This window comes from Miscanthus floridulus, chromosome 2 (assembly GCF_019320115.1).
Source record: "Miscanthus floridulus cultivar M001 chromosome 2, ASM1932011v1, whole genome shotgun sequence".
NCBI classification, from domain to species: domain Eukaryota; kingdom Viridiplantae; phylum Streptophyta; class Magnoliopsida; order Poales; family Poaceae; genus Miscanthus; species Miscanthus floridulus.
In genome coordinates this window covers 74500601-74515567 of record NC_089581.1, presented here as the reverse complement: position 1 = coordinate 74515567, position 14967 = coordinate 74500601, and the positions used below count along the sequence as shown (strand labels likewise).

General features: G+C 40.9%; 1 protein-coding gene across 1 annotated transcript; it reads left to right on the top strand.

Annotated features, from left to right (window-relative positions):
• Nucleotides 1-11878: 11878 nt before the first annotated feature.
• On the top strand, nt 11879-14439 carry LOC136539136 (MOB kinase activator-like 1A). Its single transcript, XM_066531081.1, has 7 exons — nt 11879-12164; nt 12632-12680; nt 13029-13137; nt 13251-13344; nt 13443-13576; nt 13868-14031; nt 14328-14439. Exons 1-7 carry the CDS (start codon nt 12139-12141, stop codon nt 14400-14402), a joined length of 651 nt encoding a protein of 216 aa, XP_066387178.1. The 5' UTR covers nt 11879-12138; the 3' UTR covers nt 14403-14439.
• The last annotated feature ends 528 nt before the right edge of the window (nt 14440-14967 follow it).

The window sequence follows — 14967 nt, the reverse complement described above, 5'->3', positions numbered from 1 at the left end:
GGCACCGTGACAAACGCCATGAAGGGCAATCTCCCTGACACGATTCAAGATGTCATGCAAACGAACCACCAAAATGGTGCCTCTGGCATTGACAAATCCCGCCGTGTGATCCGTAGCTGATCGAAGACTCTCCAACTGAGCAGTTAGATCTAAAAGATTCAAGGAAAGAGTGATCATAAATCTTGAGGGCAAAACTAAGTAGAAAATAGAGAAATTGTGGCAAACATCTCACCCATGATTCTAGCTTCAGCCCTAGCCAACCTTTCTCCCACTAGGCCAACCTTGGGGGGTGATCAGCCTTCAATCATGTTCAAAGCTGATTCTGCTAGGGAGAGGCAGTTAGCCAGATGCTGGTCGGTCTGATCGATGGAGGCCAGCAGATCGTCATTGTTGATCTGCCTCCTCAAGTGACGAGGAAGCTAGCGATGAATTAGTGCCAAAGATGACCCCGAAGGCTGGGCAGAGTTGGCCCTCTGATTCAAAATGATGGGAGTACCCCAAGTTGCATCCTCTTGGCGACGTAGGCGTTGGCGTGATGATGCAGATCTATTGAGGGCTTCTTCAGCATACCTCTTGTTGTTCTCCATGATCTCAAATCTACGGGAAGACAGGAACTATACTAAAGACGAAGAAGGTTTGAGACGAAGCGGGTTGTTTTTTGATCCATAGCCATGGCTCGTATATAGAAGGTAGATCTCGCTGGGGATGTGAAATTGAAATCAGAAATGGAAATGGATCAACACTTCAGAAATTCAGGGAATGGATAATGAGGAGATAATAGACTCGAACTTATTGCTTTCCCAAATTACAAAATATCATGGGACGAATACAAAGAATTTACATTGACCAGGGGTTAACCCACCAGGGCTTCTTTGGATTGAAGGGAGTCCAGATCCCCACAAGGCCAAAACTCATCGTGAACCAAGTCACATTGGCCCGTTGATGAAATTGTGCTAGAGAAGAGGAAAGGTCGCCCGCCTAACATATGATCAGCAGATTTCTCGGTAAATTGAGGAACTATAGGAAAAAAGCTTATGGCTTTCCCAGTGGGCGTTTGGAGGAGCAAACAAGGGGAAGGTGTCCATACATTTAGGCCCTTGCAAACACTAGAACAGCTTTGCGAGCATGGAGAGAAGACTTAGGTGACATCACAAGAATTCTTCTAACCGCAATGGCTGGTCTTCTTGCTCAACGAGGCACTAGAATGAGCGACACAATCACCTTATGCACAAGAATTCTTCTAACCGCTTGAGATCTTCATAGCAAAACGATAGACCATGGAGGGTCTAGCATAGTCAGGAGCACTCAAGGAGGGAGATAGAAGAGAAACATGGCTAAATTGTTGAGTTGCCCCCACCAGGGTTGGATAGGCATTTTATAGCCGGCTCGAAAAGATGAATCCAAGTACCCGTGAAGCAATGATGCTCTCATAAAAGCTTTGAAGTATGGGCTCATGAGCAGACATAGACGATGACAAATAGTAGACCCTAGATCAAGATTCTTTACCCATGACTGTGGACCTATCGGGAACACTAACGTAATAATTTTGGAATAAAATTACTTTTATCCCAAAATTGGGGGCATGTGTTTGCACCAAAATTTAGAAGAAGAGTCATAGGGACTCGAAAAGCTCCCAAGATCATGTCGGTATGGATTCAATTGCATGCAGATCAGCATCAGCTGATTTGAATGCAGCACTAGAATCGGCTCTCTTCAGGCAGCACCGAAAGATAATGGCAAAGACTACGATCGGCGCCAGGACGAAACATGATGGACTCTACAAAAGGGGAAAGATTAGAGTCCAAATTATCTTAGATTAGGAATGTTTTCTCTAGGGTCAGAAATTATGATAAGTCATACTTAGACTAGAGTCATACGTAGGTCCCGGTTATAAATACCAAACCCCGACTATTGTAAGACAGACAATCAATCCAATATACAAGTCATTTACTTTTTTGGCTCTGGCTACCCCTTAGGAGTAGGAGTAGAGTAGATCTCGGCGTCTTCTTCAGCAAGTACGACTGCATTGATCTGGTCAACCTCCACTGCTTGTTGTAAGTACCGTCATGGCATATACCTCTGTTCGTACGGCTGCATCGATCCGGTCGACCTCCACTATGACTCTGGTATAAGTTAGTTATCGATTCTTGCCTAGTTCAAGTATGGCTACATCGATCCGGTCGACCCCCACTGCATGAACTAGATCAAGGTCAAGTTATCAGCTCTATCTAAGGGTGGCATTCCTTCGGATAGATTCATTAAGTTACCGATATTGTTTATTGCTTCCATTATTTATTTAATTACAGCAATATCACTTCGCCCGATTGGGATTGATCTAGGTCGACCTTATATCCTTTTTAACCCATCGTTTGATAATCTAAAACTGATCTAATCTGTACTTTAAATGATAAGTTATATTTTATCGGTTGTTTTACATCAATCTTGATCGTGCATATCGTGCGATTAAGGCGTATTTGATCTTGAGTAGATCTATTGGTTAGCGAAAAATGTTCCATGGCCCGTTATCATGACCTGTATGATTCTACCTCACACCCCACTGTTAGCACTGTGGAGTAGGGATTGTTATTTGGTAGATCTATTCTTGAGAGGGCATGACCTTAACTGTGCGCTATGCCTGAATCGGCTGTTTTAGCCGATATCGAGCGCTTTCATGAATAGTTCGCATCACGAGATCATTGAAGTAGCAATAGGTTGAAAGATGTGTTAGCCCCATGATCTTATTATTGTATGATGGCTTGCATGATTCTGCCTCATGCCCCACTGATATTAGTAATAAGTTAGGGTCATTGAGTCTATTGTTGTTTCTACGGCCTACATGATTCTGCCTCATGCTCCACTGGTCATAGCGATAGATGAGATCTAATATGTTCATTAGATTTATTTCTATTAAATGGTTGAATGATGATGAACTATTTCTTTTATAAAGGAGTTCGGTTACTTGTAGTCATCGACTTAGCATGAACTAATTACTATTGATATCTTTTTGCCAGTGACCAGTATTTGTTTAAACAACGACATTCGTAATGATAACCGATTCTTCTTACACAACCCCGTGAGCTTTAACCGATTTATTCTTATGAATATGCTAGAATTGGCTATTTAGTCGATCTCCTTTCATATCGGCTCTCAGAGCTGCACATTCAGGACTGTCTAGCAACACCGACATGTTCCGCCCTTAATTACAGATAAGCTTTCTCTCATTGTCAATTGCAGGGTCAAATTGACTGGTATGTCTTAGGAGGAGTACGTAGGATCGACCACCCTTCCGCTGAAGCTAGGCGGATCTCCAGCTCCATCGAGCGGACCCTTTTGGCTTGCTACATGTGTCCTCGACACGGGACAAAATTCTGTGTCGACACATATGTTCCCGTAGACTTTGTGATTTTGGAAACAGGTGGAGACGTAAGGTCACCCATTATTTTAGGCCGACCTTTCCTAAAAACAGCAAAAGCCATCATCTACGCGGATAGTGCCAAGATCTACTTCACAATCAAGGATAGGAAGGAGAAGTTTCCTTCAAGAACCACATCTTGCAATCTCCTAGACATCCACAGATGTCGAACCTGCCCAAAGAAACAACAGTGACCAAGAAGAAGAACAGCAGGAGAAGGAGGAAGAACAAGGCTAGAAAGCCTCAATAAGAATCAGTTAACATAATCAACACACTTCGATTAGAGTACGACCAGCTCCTCGCTTCACTATTCCTTGCTAAGAAGGATGACACAGGCGTACCCACGATCTAGTGTACCATTGGACAAAAACAATTTCACAAGACCTTCTATGACATTGGGTCGGGTGTCAATATAATGTCCAAGGTAATGTATGAATACTTATTCAGTGATGAACCTTTGTTCCCTACATATATGCAATTGCAGATGGAGAGGACTAGCAAAAGATGTCATGGTAAGAATACACAATCAGTTTGCCCCTACCGACTTCATGGTTCTAGACATGGGTGAATAAGAAGATGATACACCTATTATATTGGGAAGACCATTCCTCAACACAACTAACGCAATCATCTATGTTGGATCTAGATAAGTCCACTTCTAATTCCATGGAGAAAAGGTATGTTGTTATTTCAATAGTTATACCACTTATGAATAGCCCAAGAAGACTTGCTCTAGGAGGAGACGTCGATCATCCCAATGCCAGAATAATCAATCCCCAAAGAAAAGTTGGGAGGACGATGAGGAACCTGAAGAACATATGAAAGATGAACCTACTCTGCCTAAGTCAAGCCCACAGACCAAGCAAGTATGGAAAGAGAAGGTGACACCACCATCAGAGACACCATCACAAGATGTGCATCCATCTGGGTCTCCATCATTGAGAACAGATGATGCACCCAAAGAGAGAAGAACTTTTCTCCAGCCAAGTCCTATCCGGAGGACTTAAAAATCTGAACCCTGGTCATGAGGTAACATCGGTAGTTATCCATATTTACTTTTTAGTATTGCATGAATTACTTTTCACTTTAGCATATTCATTTTTTCTGCATTAGCATCGCATTTAGAAAAGGAAGATAAAAAGTTTCATGACTGCATTACATCATTGCATCATAAAGCCTAAGACCCATGTGAAAAATTTTCTCGGTGTGTAAAAGCCCAAGGGAGTATTCACTGTGGTGGCATAAAAAAATAAAAAATATATAATAATAATATATATCATGCATGCATATCTTCTTTATGCATTATATAAATAAGAATATCCAAAAAAAATATTAAATAGACATCCTGCTAGAACTTTGCTAATTAGGAAATCTATCTAAACCCCCAAGGACAATAAATCTCTGAATGGCTGACCGCTAACCCGTTATCCTAATCTGTGCCACAACTTTTGGTGTTCTTGTTGGAGTATTTTGCAGGATGATCAAGAGTAAAGCCATCCATCCGAAGTACATTTTCCTGAACTATCGCTACACTCGCTGCACGAGGAACACAACTTCTGGACGGATGAGAAAGACTTCTGCTGGTAGACTCGCTCTAAGAAAGACCATGACAATATCCAACTTAGGGGAGGAGCATCCCCCATATATATAGATAAGTATTTCTTCCCCTTTTGGTTTTACTATTTTTAAGTTTGCTTTATATTTGCTAAAGAAATAAAAAGATGCATAACAAACTTAAAGCAAAATGAAAATTTATCTTAGCTAGTTATATATATATATAAAGATGTGATCTTAAATTTTAAAAACAAAATAAAAGGTGTGTTAAGTTTTTTTTAAGTTTGATTTTTAAGAGCTAAATAAAATAAAAGGACTCTGAGAATAATCTCTTGCAATGGAAATGATGAATAGTTGCTCTGTTGTAATTCCTTTCAAGTACCTAGTTTTTAGCCTTGAATTCTCTTGAGTTTTGGATACGACTGTTTTGATATAAGAATTTACTCTGAACTTGAAACTCGTGGGTAGCATATGCTTGATCTAAGTCTAGGTAATTGACGTATATGATATGAAAAGGTCTGAGCTGCTATTCCAAGGGACACTAAAGTTCTAGAGATTTATCTTTTGAAAAATATAAAAATCCTACATGATGAGTTCCTGTATGACAAAGCTTGAATTCCTACCAGAGCCATATATGATATTTAGATTAGGAAAACATTCACTCATATATGTTGCTTGCATTGCATTGAGTTTAGTTAAGCTTTGTTGACCCTTATGAGATGATTGTCATGCTCTTAAAATCACGATCACATACACACCACCCAAAAATGTTTTACTCCTACACTGCGAGTAAACACCAAAAATATTCTTGATAAGATATGCACCAAATAAATGCTCCAAAGTTCTTGTTGCTATCTCTCAAAAGTTCAATTGCAGAAAAGAAGCATGTGGCTATACAAAAGTTATTCATAAAAAAATAAATATGAGAAAAATGGATAAGTGTCTGAGATATTTAAAACAATGGGTACTTAGATGCCCGCTCAGAAAAAAAAAGAGAGAAGAAAAGATGAATAAGATAGCCCATATTTTCTTGCAAAGTTGTTTTCAAGTTTCAAAAGAGAGATATGTTTTCAAAGAGCATAGTAGAATTAGGTTAGCCACCAAATATATCCACCATACATCCACACACATGCACATCTTGATTTGATTGTATGACTCAACTCTCTTTGGATCCGAGGTTTGACTTTACAATATATGTATTGCAAGTATGCTCTTTCATGCTTTTTCCACTCCTATGAGCTCCACATAAGCCTTAGTTGTAAGAAGGGAAAGGCATAACATCACTTTTGCCTTGTGAGGATCCACAAATACCACATATATTGATAGACTTGAGAGTGTCATACAAAGAAAGCTCTGAGTTTTATTTTAAAAATCTATAAAAAACTCTAGAATAATGGTTGAGCAAAGAACTTGAGATATAGTGCTTAACTTGATCATTCTATCTTTCAAGTGCTCAAGACCCAAGTGAAGGCTGAAAAGCCCCATGGTTGAAGGCGATATGGGTAAGTTTGAAAGTCAGATTAGTTTATTCTAGTCCAAAGGAGAATTCTTGTTTGAACACATGTGTACTTTTGAGGAGTAAAAGCATCGATGCAACTCCCGATCCATTTACTAAGTTTAGCTTTGCTAAGGGACTAGAAAAGGTTAAGCTTGGGGGAGTTTGTTGGTGGTAGTTAACGACCATTATAAACCATCAAAATAACATAAATAAGGACATAAATATAATCACAAACAAACATCTAGGGCTTTAAACTAACAGATTCCATGAGTTTTGGTGAATCTATATTTTTTGCAGGGTTTATCCAGAAAACCGTCAAAGTGGACCTACATGTCAGATTTAATTGCGCTTATCCATAGCGAAACGGACACCAAAAGACTCTAGAAGACTCTAGAGGACTCCGCGCCAAGGCAGAGAGGCAGAGGTTGCTAGGTAGGGCTGGTTGGCCCCTAAGGCCCACTATCAGCCTTCGCGTTGTTATGTCAGTTCTCCACCGCCTCCTAGGTTGCATGTACGCCATCCTTTAAGTTGGTTTGATCCAAGGGCTCACGTTGGACGCTCTGGCCTATATATACAGCCCATGCCACCCCCTAGGCTTAACCCTAGTCATCAAGTCATTTGAGAAGATAGAAACCCTAATCATCCTTAGAGCTCCACCATATTCTAGGGCATATCAAGTTAGGCTAGGTCTAGAGGGAGGCAAGCAGGCTTCGCTTGGATTCCCGATCTTGTCAAAAGTTGGGTTTGGTATAATCTTTGTACCCCCCTCTTTTGTACCTCCATTATTTTTATATGCTAGCTACAATTGTTATGACATTATTAGTATTCATCCTATTCATGTTCTTCATTATAATATTCAACGTCGACTTTGATTATATACTCCTGGGTGAAGTGCTACAATAGTATAATTATCTGTGCGCTTGTAGTCACATAAATTAATAAAGAACTACTTAGTATTGTTCTAGTAGTAATGCTATGTAGTACCAACAATCATCTCTGGCATCATCACTAGGGATGACAACATAGTAAAGTAATGTTAGGAGATATAAGTTTATAATAGGTGGCTAATAAACAAGTGACAAGTTAATAAATACCAACAGACTCCCTCTCTACTCTCCAGGCGCACCCTCTCTCATACCTTTCTGAACCCTAGCCAGAGTCGGAGCCGGATCTGATCCCCTTCATCAGCGGCGGTACAGGCCAGATCTAGACCCCCTATGTCGGCACCTGTTACGACCGAGCGTAGCGTCATCGTTGACAACCACCACACCAAATCTACTACCCCTTCGTCGATGCCGACGACGCAGCGTAGCCAGGAAAAGGAAGAGGTACCCAAATTCCTTTTATGATGTGTGTTGTATTCTAGTGGTTGAACCTGGTACATGTAGATAGTGATGGGGTTACATGTTTCTTAGTTGATTGTAGTTCACATATGCTTTATTCGGGTAATAGCTTATGTATAAACAGTAGTGCACATGTGCTTTATTCAAATAATGGCTTCCATATAAGTTATAGTTTAGGCAGCTAATTTGTATGCTCCTACTCTATTTTGTTGACATTCGGTACAAGGCTAACTCAATAAATGCATTTGTAATCTACATGTTGACATCTGGAATATCTCCCTGAAGCAGGGGAGCATGTTTAGGGATATGGTGATATAGAATTATAGATATAGATTTAGAAGAGCCAGTACCCCTTGCAATTGAGGTGCTCGTTCTATCTTGTCAGGTTGGGATGGGAGGGGGTTGGTTTAGGTAGCAATGCAATTCAATTTTTGCTGTGTGGATAGCAATGCAATTTTTACATGCTTGTCGCTTAAGTTTGTTTCTCCAATTTCAGACTATGGATTGAACAAGCCATAGAGAAGTCCCTGCCAGTAGGGCAAAAGGCAGCACCAATATGGGTCCTGGGGATGGCAATCCAAGAGAGTGAAGCCAACTAGTCCAGTAGAGTTGCAGCTTCTTGGAGTTCCAACTAGGTCCAAAAGTCAGCACGCACAAGGCGAACAATGCCCTGTGAGGGACTGGTCATGTGAAGATGACCTTAGCCATGCAAAGAGGAGACTCCACCACCCCACCCGTAGAATGACCAAACTTGCAAAGGTTGATATTACCTTAGACATGTCTATAAATCAAGTCACACTTTTGATATCCATGTTACTTTTCTAACAATCTAAATGTATGAAAACTATATAGTACCATTGCAGAGAAGAGCGAGAAAGTCAAGGCAAGCAACTAAGGGAGTTTTGCTTCACAAAACCACCCAATCAATGGGAACAAGGATGCCCATCTTGGTTGTCAAGGGGAACAAAAGGCCACATGATCCATTGCAAGCTACCAAGTTTGCCTCGGAGGAAGGTGTAGTAGTCAGGTCTCAAGTACCAATTTTCTCTCACTGGAAACATTACAAGTGGTGGATCGAACATCTCGATGGATTTGTGGCCAAGCTATCTATAAGTATGTATATCCTCTATTGACATTCAACTCTGCGTTGAGCAACTTAGTAATGGATTTAATTTGCATTCACACTTCTATAGTTGAGGCTAGCCATTGATCATAATGATGAAGCAACAAGAGAAGCATGCATGAGTGTATTCTAGTCTGTTATACAACAGACATGGTACAGGATCAAGAGATCCTACTTCAACAGCGTCCCCGCTGATCAAATCCGAAAGACCTCTCCTATATCTTCCATGAATGACACACAGTGGTGGGCACTTGTCCAAAAGTGGTAAAGTTCCAAGAACAAGGTGTGCGTGTGTGTGTGAACTCATTTATTTCTTGTCTAGTCTTTATGTGGTCTATTTGTGCTGGAGTCTAACACAGTTGTGGTTATAGGTAATCTCGGAGCAAAACAAGCAAAACCGTACAAAAGTCAAGTACCATCACGTTACAGGATCTTGCTCCTATGTTGCCCACCTGCAAGCATATGTAAGTGATGGTTGTGTTACTCTTTTTATATCAAATACACATTGCCTTTTGTATCAACAGAATGGCATGTGCCATTTTAACAGAAGGAGAAAAACAGAAAGGACGCAGGACATGGTCAAGAAGTGTTCGATGAAGAACATGATCGACCTCATGAAGATGTTGATATAGTGGGAATCTGCAACAACTTCCATACCAGTAGCAACACGGGACTGAGCGATGTTGCAAGAGAAGCAGTGGTAAGTACATTCATTTGCTTTTCCTAAATTCTGTTGAAGCCATTGCCATAAAAGGAAAAGTAGGAGGAGCCCAAAGTGGCACCATCATTTTGAAGTTGTGATATTACAACAGTTAATATGTTACTTATGCATTGTGCTTATGAATCTCTATCGGCAGTAGGCTGAGGAAGACCTATGCATTACATGTAATGAAACAATCTTTTCGTTCTGCAATTTAAGTCCTCTTACACAATCTGTAACCTAATGTTTACTCCCTGGTGTTCGCATGAAGCTATAGAAACTATACGAGCAGAACCTGTTGCTGATATTGTTTCCAAGGTCCTCTCCCAGGCCAGCTGCAACACCTTTTCTTTGAAGAATGCTGGTATCAGGACAAGCTGCTCTAGACTTCGGGAACAGCTTGCTGCTCAATAGGAAAGTTTAGCTGGCCTCGCCGAACAAGTGGATCAACTGAACAGGAAGGCAGAAAACACTGAAAGGGTGTTTGAGGAGTTCAAGAAACAGCAATAGAAGGAGTACAATAAGCTCCGTGAGCATTCATGCTCTTAAGCGCTGGTAACTATCAGTCTTGTTGATGCAGTGAACATGTGATTTGTTTGTTGTTTTGATGTGAACTTGTGGCGGCTTGATACGTGAACTCTGTTTGTGGTTTGCTGCTGAGCTGAACTGCTGTTATTTTATTTAGGTTCAATATAATTATGCATGTAGTCATTTTATGCAGCAGTGTAGATCTGAAATCATTTTTTCTGATGTAATGATTGGTGTGCACGTGGTAGATCCGGCATAGTCCATGTCGTTGAATAAGAATCTGACACATTGATGAACCAGTGAAAGACACGTGTAAGTGCTAGGACAGGACACGTGGGCCAATAGGAACCAAATATGTGGTACAAATCTGTTCTGCCACGTGGTTGAATCAAAAAAAGACGCGTGGGTAGCTCAAGACGTGACACGTGGCCCAATAAAATACTGACACGCGGACTTACAACATTGTGACAGTTGGTCGAGTAAAAGCAAGACACGCGGTGTATTGTGGTCATGCCACGTGGATCAATAAAATTACGATACATGGTCCAATGAAGAAATGACACGTGACCCAACCGCACAACGATACATGTGCGAATAGAAAACTGACTCGTGGAACAACAGGGACCCGACACGTGGTTTAGTAAGAACCTAAAATGTGCAAGAACTAGAGATGGCCACGTTGTGCAATAAGAAGGTGACACGTACCCGAATTATCTCCAATGCAACCGGCTATAGCGTATACACGTAGAAAGCATCTCTAACGGAAGCACCCGCCAGCATGGCTGCCCCCTGCCATGCATGCCAAGACAGTTCTATGACGATCATTTTTTCGTCATAGATCAAAACACTTCTATAACAAATTTCTACATTCGTCACAGAAGTTAAAGTATGATGCGACTTCTATGATGAACCGTTTTTCGTCATAAATTTGTCATAAAACTGAAATTATGACGAATTTAGCTTCTTCAGTAATGAAAGTTGTTTGTTATGAAAGTGGAAATTCCTAGTAGTGTAGGCACGGTGATGGTGGTGGGTTGGCCGACGGCGAGCTCGGCAGCGAGGGCGCCGCCGAGCGGACGGGGCTAGACAACAGGATGGCAAGAGCTGGGGCGGTGACAACGTTGCCTCTGAGATTAGCACGGGGGAGGGGGGCAGCGGAGGCGGACCATTCGGTGGGGACGCCGCCGGGGACGGGAGGAGGCTGGCAGTAGGCAGGGGCGAGGGTGTTATGATCTTCAACGGTGCCTCTGAGGTTAGCGTGGCAAAGGACATCGGAGGCAGACCCAACGGCAGCGGCCACCGAGGACGGGTGGAGGCTAACGGTAGGCCGGGGAGTGTGAGAGAGAAGGAGACTGGCGGTAGGCAGCTGAAGGTTGAAGATGATTGACGCTTAATGAAAACGCCAGACACCTGCCGCGAAGACATACCCTTTCTAAATAGCACTGCACTCGCTCGCTACGCTTTATCATCCTCTTTACTTAAAATAAACACATGCTAATGGAGAGTGGATGTTTGATTTGCTCTGGGCCCCTTCTTGTCAGTCACTTGAAAAAGGAAATGATCATGGGCTCCGATCCTCCTAATCCTAAATATAAGAGGGAGATGTGGTGGGGTCGCATGCAGAGAAAAAGGGTCTGGGCAGCTGCCAGCCTGGCAAAGGAGGAATGGAGATTGAGATGAACGTCTCTCCTAAGACCCCGCCAAACTCCATCTAAAATAACACCTCCCTTGTCCAGCGCCATCACCAAAAACAGCAGCGACGAAACGAGCGAGAATATCAAATCAAATCAAAACCAAAAAGGAGAGGAGCGGAGCCCCGGACGGAGGAGACCCTTGCTGCCTATATTTCTCTCTCTTGCGGGAGAGGGAGAGATCACCAGCGCCACCACCTCCGATCGATTCCCGTGGCCACTGCTTAGTCTCGTCTCCGTGACCTGTTTCTTGATTGGGCGGTGATTGGTGAAGGAAGGAGAAATTAAGATGAGCCTCTTCGGGCTTGGGAGCAAGTATGGCCTCTGTCTACTTCTTGCTCTATCCCGTTGATCCGATCCTGTGGTTAATTCTAGGCCAATTGCGTTGATATTTCTTTCTGCCATCAGATCGTCTCTTCTTTTATTTTTTATCTCGTTGTTAGTTTTCTTCAGATTTTGTTTTGCCTGCGGTAGGTGTGGAAGGTTGCATTTATGATTATCTGAATCTGCAGAAAAACAGAGGAGGAAAAGTGAGAGATTAAATGGTTTTGACCTTGGGAACAATAATGCCTGCACGTTCTAGCTCATCGCTGCACTCTTGAGTTTTTCTTTAAAAAATACATGTTTTTTTTCAATGTTTGTTCACCGATTTGAAATGACGTACAATGTTATTTCCAACATTTCATGGATTATTCTGTTCGTGTATTCTCTTTTCCTTATTCAGTTGTAGTTGTACGTATCTCTGATTAGACTTTGTTTCGATGTGGTTTACTTATGAACAGGAATCAGAAGACGTTCAGGCCTAAGAAGAATGCACCGTCTGGCAATAAGGTCATTGGCGATCCGTGACTTTCGGATCATAACTAGTTCCGTTTTCATAATACTTATCTAGGGGGGATCTTTGTCCTTTTACTTCTGATCAAAATTCATTCATAAACTCCTTTCCATCATTTCAAATTTCATCAAAAAGGGAAAAAAAAGGGAAGTGTTGTGTCACATGAAAGTAGAGAATCGAACAATTGGAGTCACTCGAGAGTTATAAGACAATACAAATTATAGGAAAGAAAAGTTTACTGATAGGCTCTTGCAAATTACAGAGCAGTTCTTTTGCACCAATACAATGTGCATGGAAGGGCTGAAAACATTTCTTTTCCCTTGTTGTTGATATGTTTGATACAGGGTGTGCAGCTGAAGAAACATATTGATGCAACCTTAGGAAGCGGAAATTTGAGGGATGCGGTTCGGTTGCCGCCAGGGGAGGATCTCAATGAATGGCTGGCTGTTAATAGTAAGTTTTACATTAATTTGTATGTTCTAATGAAAAAGTGTACCGATCTAAGGAAAAATATGTACCATGTAACTATCACGAGTGTTGATCACAAAGTTGTTGCTTTTTCACAGCTGTTGATTTCTTCAACCAGGTGAACATCCTGTATGGTACTCTAATGGAGTTCTGCACACCAGCTACATGCCCAACAATGTCAGCTGGACCAAAGTAAGATATATGACGTCTTTGGGAGATATGTGGCCTCAAATACAGAACTCCTAATTTGATTGATAAGAGTTTTCAAATGGTGCCAACAAAAATTTCAGGTTTGAGTATAGATGGGCCGATGGGGTGCAGATCAAGAAACCAATAGAGGTTTCAGCACCAAAGTATGTTGAGTACTTGATGGATTGGATCGAAGCTCAGCTTGATGACGAATCCATCTTCCCTCAGAAACTTGGTACTTTATCATAGTAATTCTTGGGCTTTATTACATCAACAAGTGGTTAAGTCCTAGTGGAGAGGATTTGTGCACTTGTAATGACGGTAGTACCACAATCGCTGAATGGAATATTAAGATTAGCATTCTAGTTTCTATGTTACTATTTGCAATCCTCTACTAGAAGTTGCTAGTTGTAGAGTACGAATAGTTGTTAGCTGTAGATCATTGTGCCGTTATTAGTGAAGTGGAGTACTGGTAGCGATATGATGTTACTATGCATATAGTTAACTGAATATACTACTTTTGCAGGAACCCCTTTTCCACAAAATTTCAAGGAAGTTGTTAAGACAATATTCAAGCGCCTTTTCCGTGTTTATGCTCATATTTACCACTCGCATTTTCAAAAGATTGTCAGCCTTAAGGAGGAGGCACATCTTAACACTTGCTTCAAGCATTTTACATTGTTCACTTGGGTATGTTGCCTCTTGATTATTCTTTATCCTCTTGCCTTAACGCGAGTATACCAATGTTTTAGTGAATGATGTATTATTAGTTAGAAACTTCAAAATTTTCATAATTTGATGAAAATGAAAGAATTTAAAACTGATATGTAACTGCAAAACACTTAGTGACAATTTTCATTGAGTAGTGAGTGTGACATCATTACCACATTTTCTCTTGTTTGTAATCTGAATATATATGTTAACTGAATGGAAGATCACTTAATTATAGTCTTTTTCTTTTTGAATTGGTTATGTTCTTTGTGCAGGAATTCAAGTTGATTGACAAAGCTGAGCTTGCACCACTTATTGATCTAATTGAATCCATTGTTTCAGTTTGTTGACATGACAATGATGATTATTTGGATCATTTTTTTTTTGGGGGGGGGGGGGGGGGGGGGGGTTACAACTAAGTGTCCAATATGAGGGTGAGACTAGAAGAATGGCCAAAAGTTATTTTTCCTTTGTTCATTTTTTGGGTGTCTTTCTCTACAATGAGACTTGACCATGTTTGTCCTTATGAAGTCCTGAAGAAACTATTCGGGGTTTAATGAGATAATGTTGTGTATCCTTCTTCTCTTGAATGACTCCATAAGTTCTGTTTGCAACAAGCATTAGTTTCTCACTCCTAAAGAACATTATTTATCTATCCATGTAATATATTAGTCTTGTTTTATAGATACATCTCTAGAAATGAGTTAACTTCTCTAAGAAAATGCATCTCAAGATTAATATATTATTTTCTTAGAGAAATTCTGGACATCCGAAAATATTTTTGGAGTCATTTGAACACTTAAGGTTTTTAGTACTAATTCAATGTGACATACAATTCTATTTTCTTGTTTCTGCGGTTGCAACAAGACAGATGTAATGAAGTCCAATGTAAGGGCTAAAAAATGGAGTTTCATG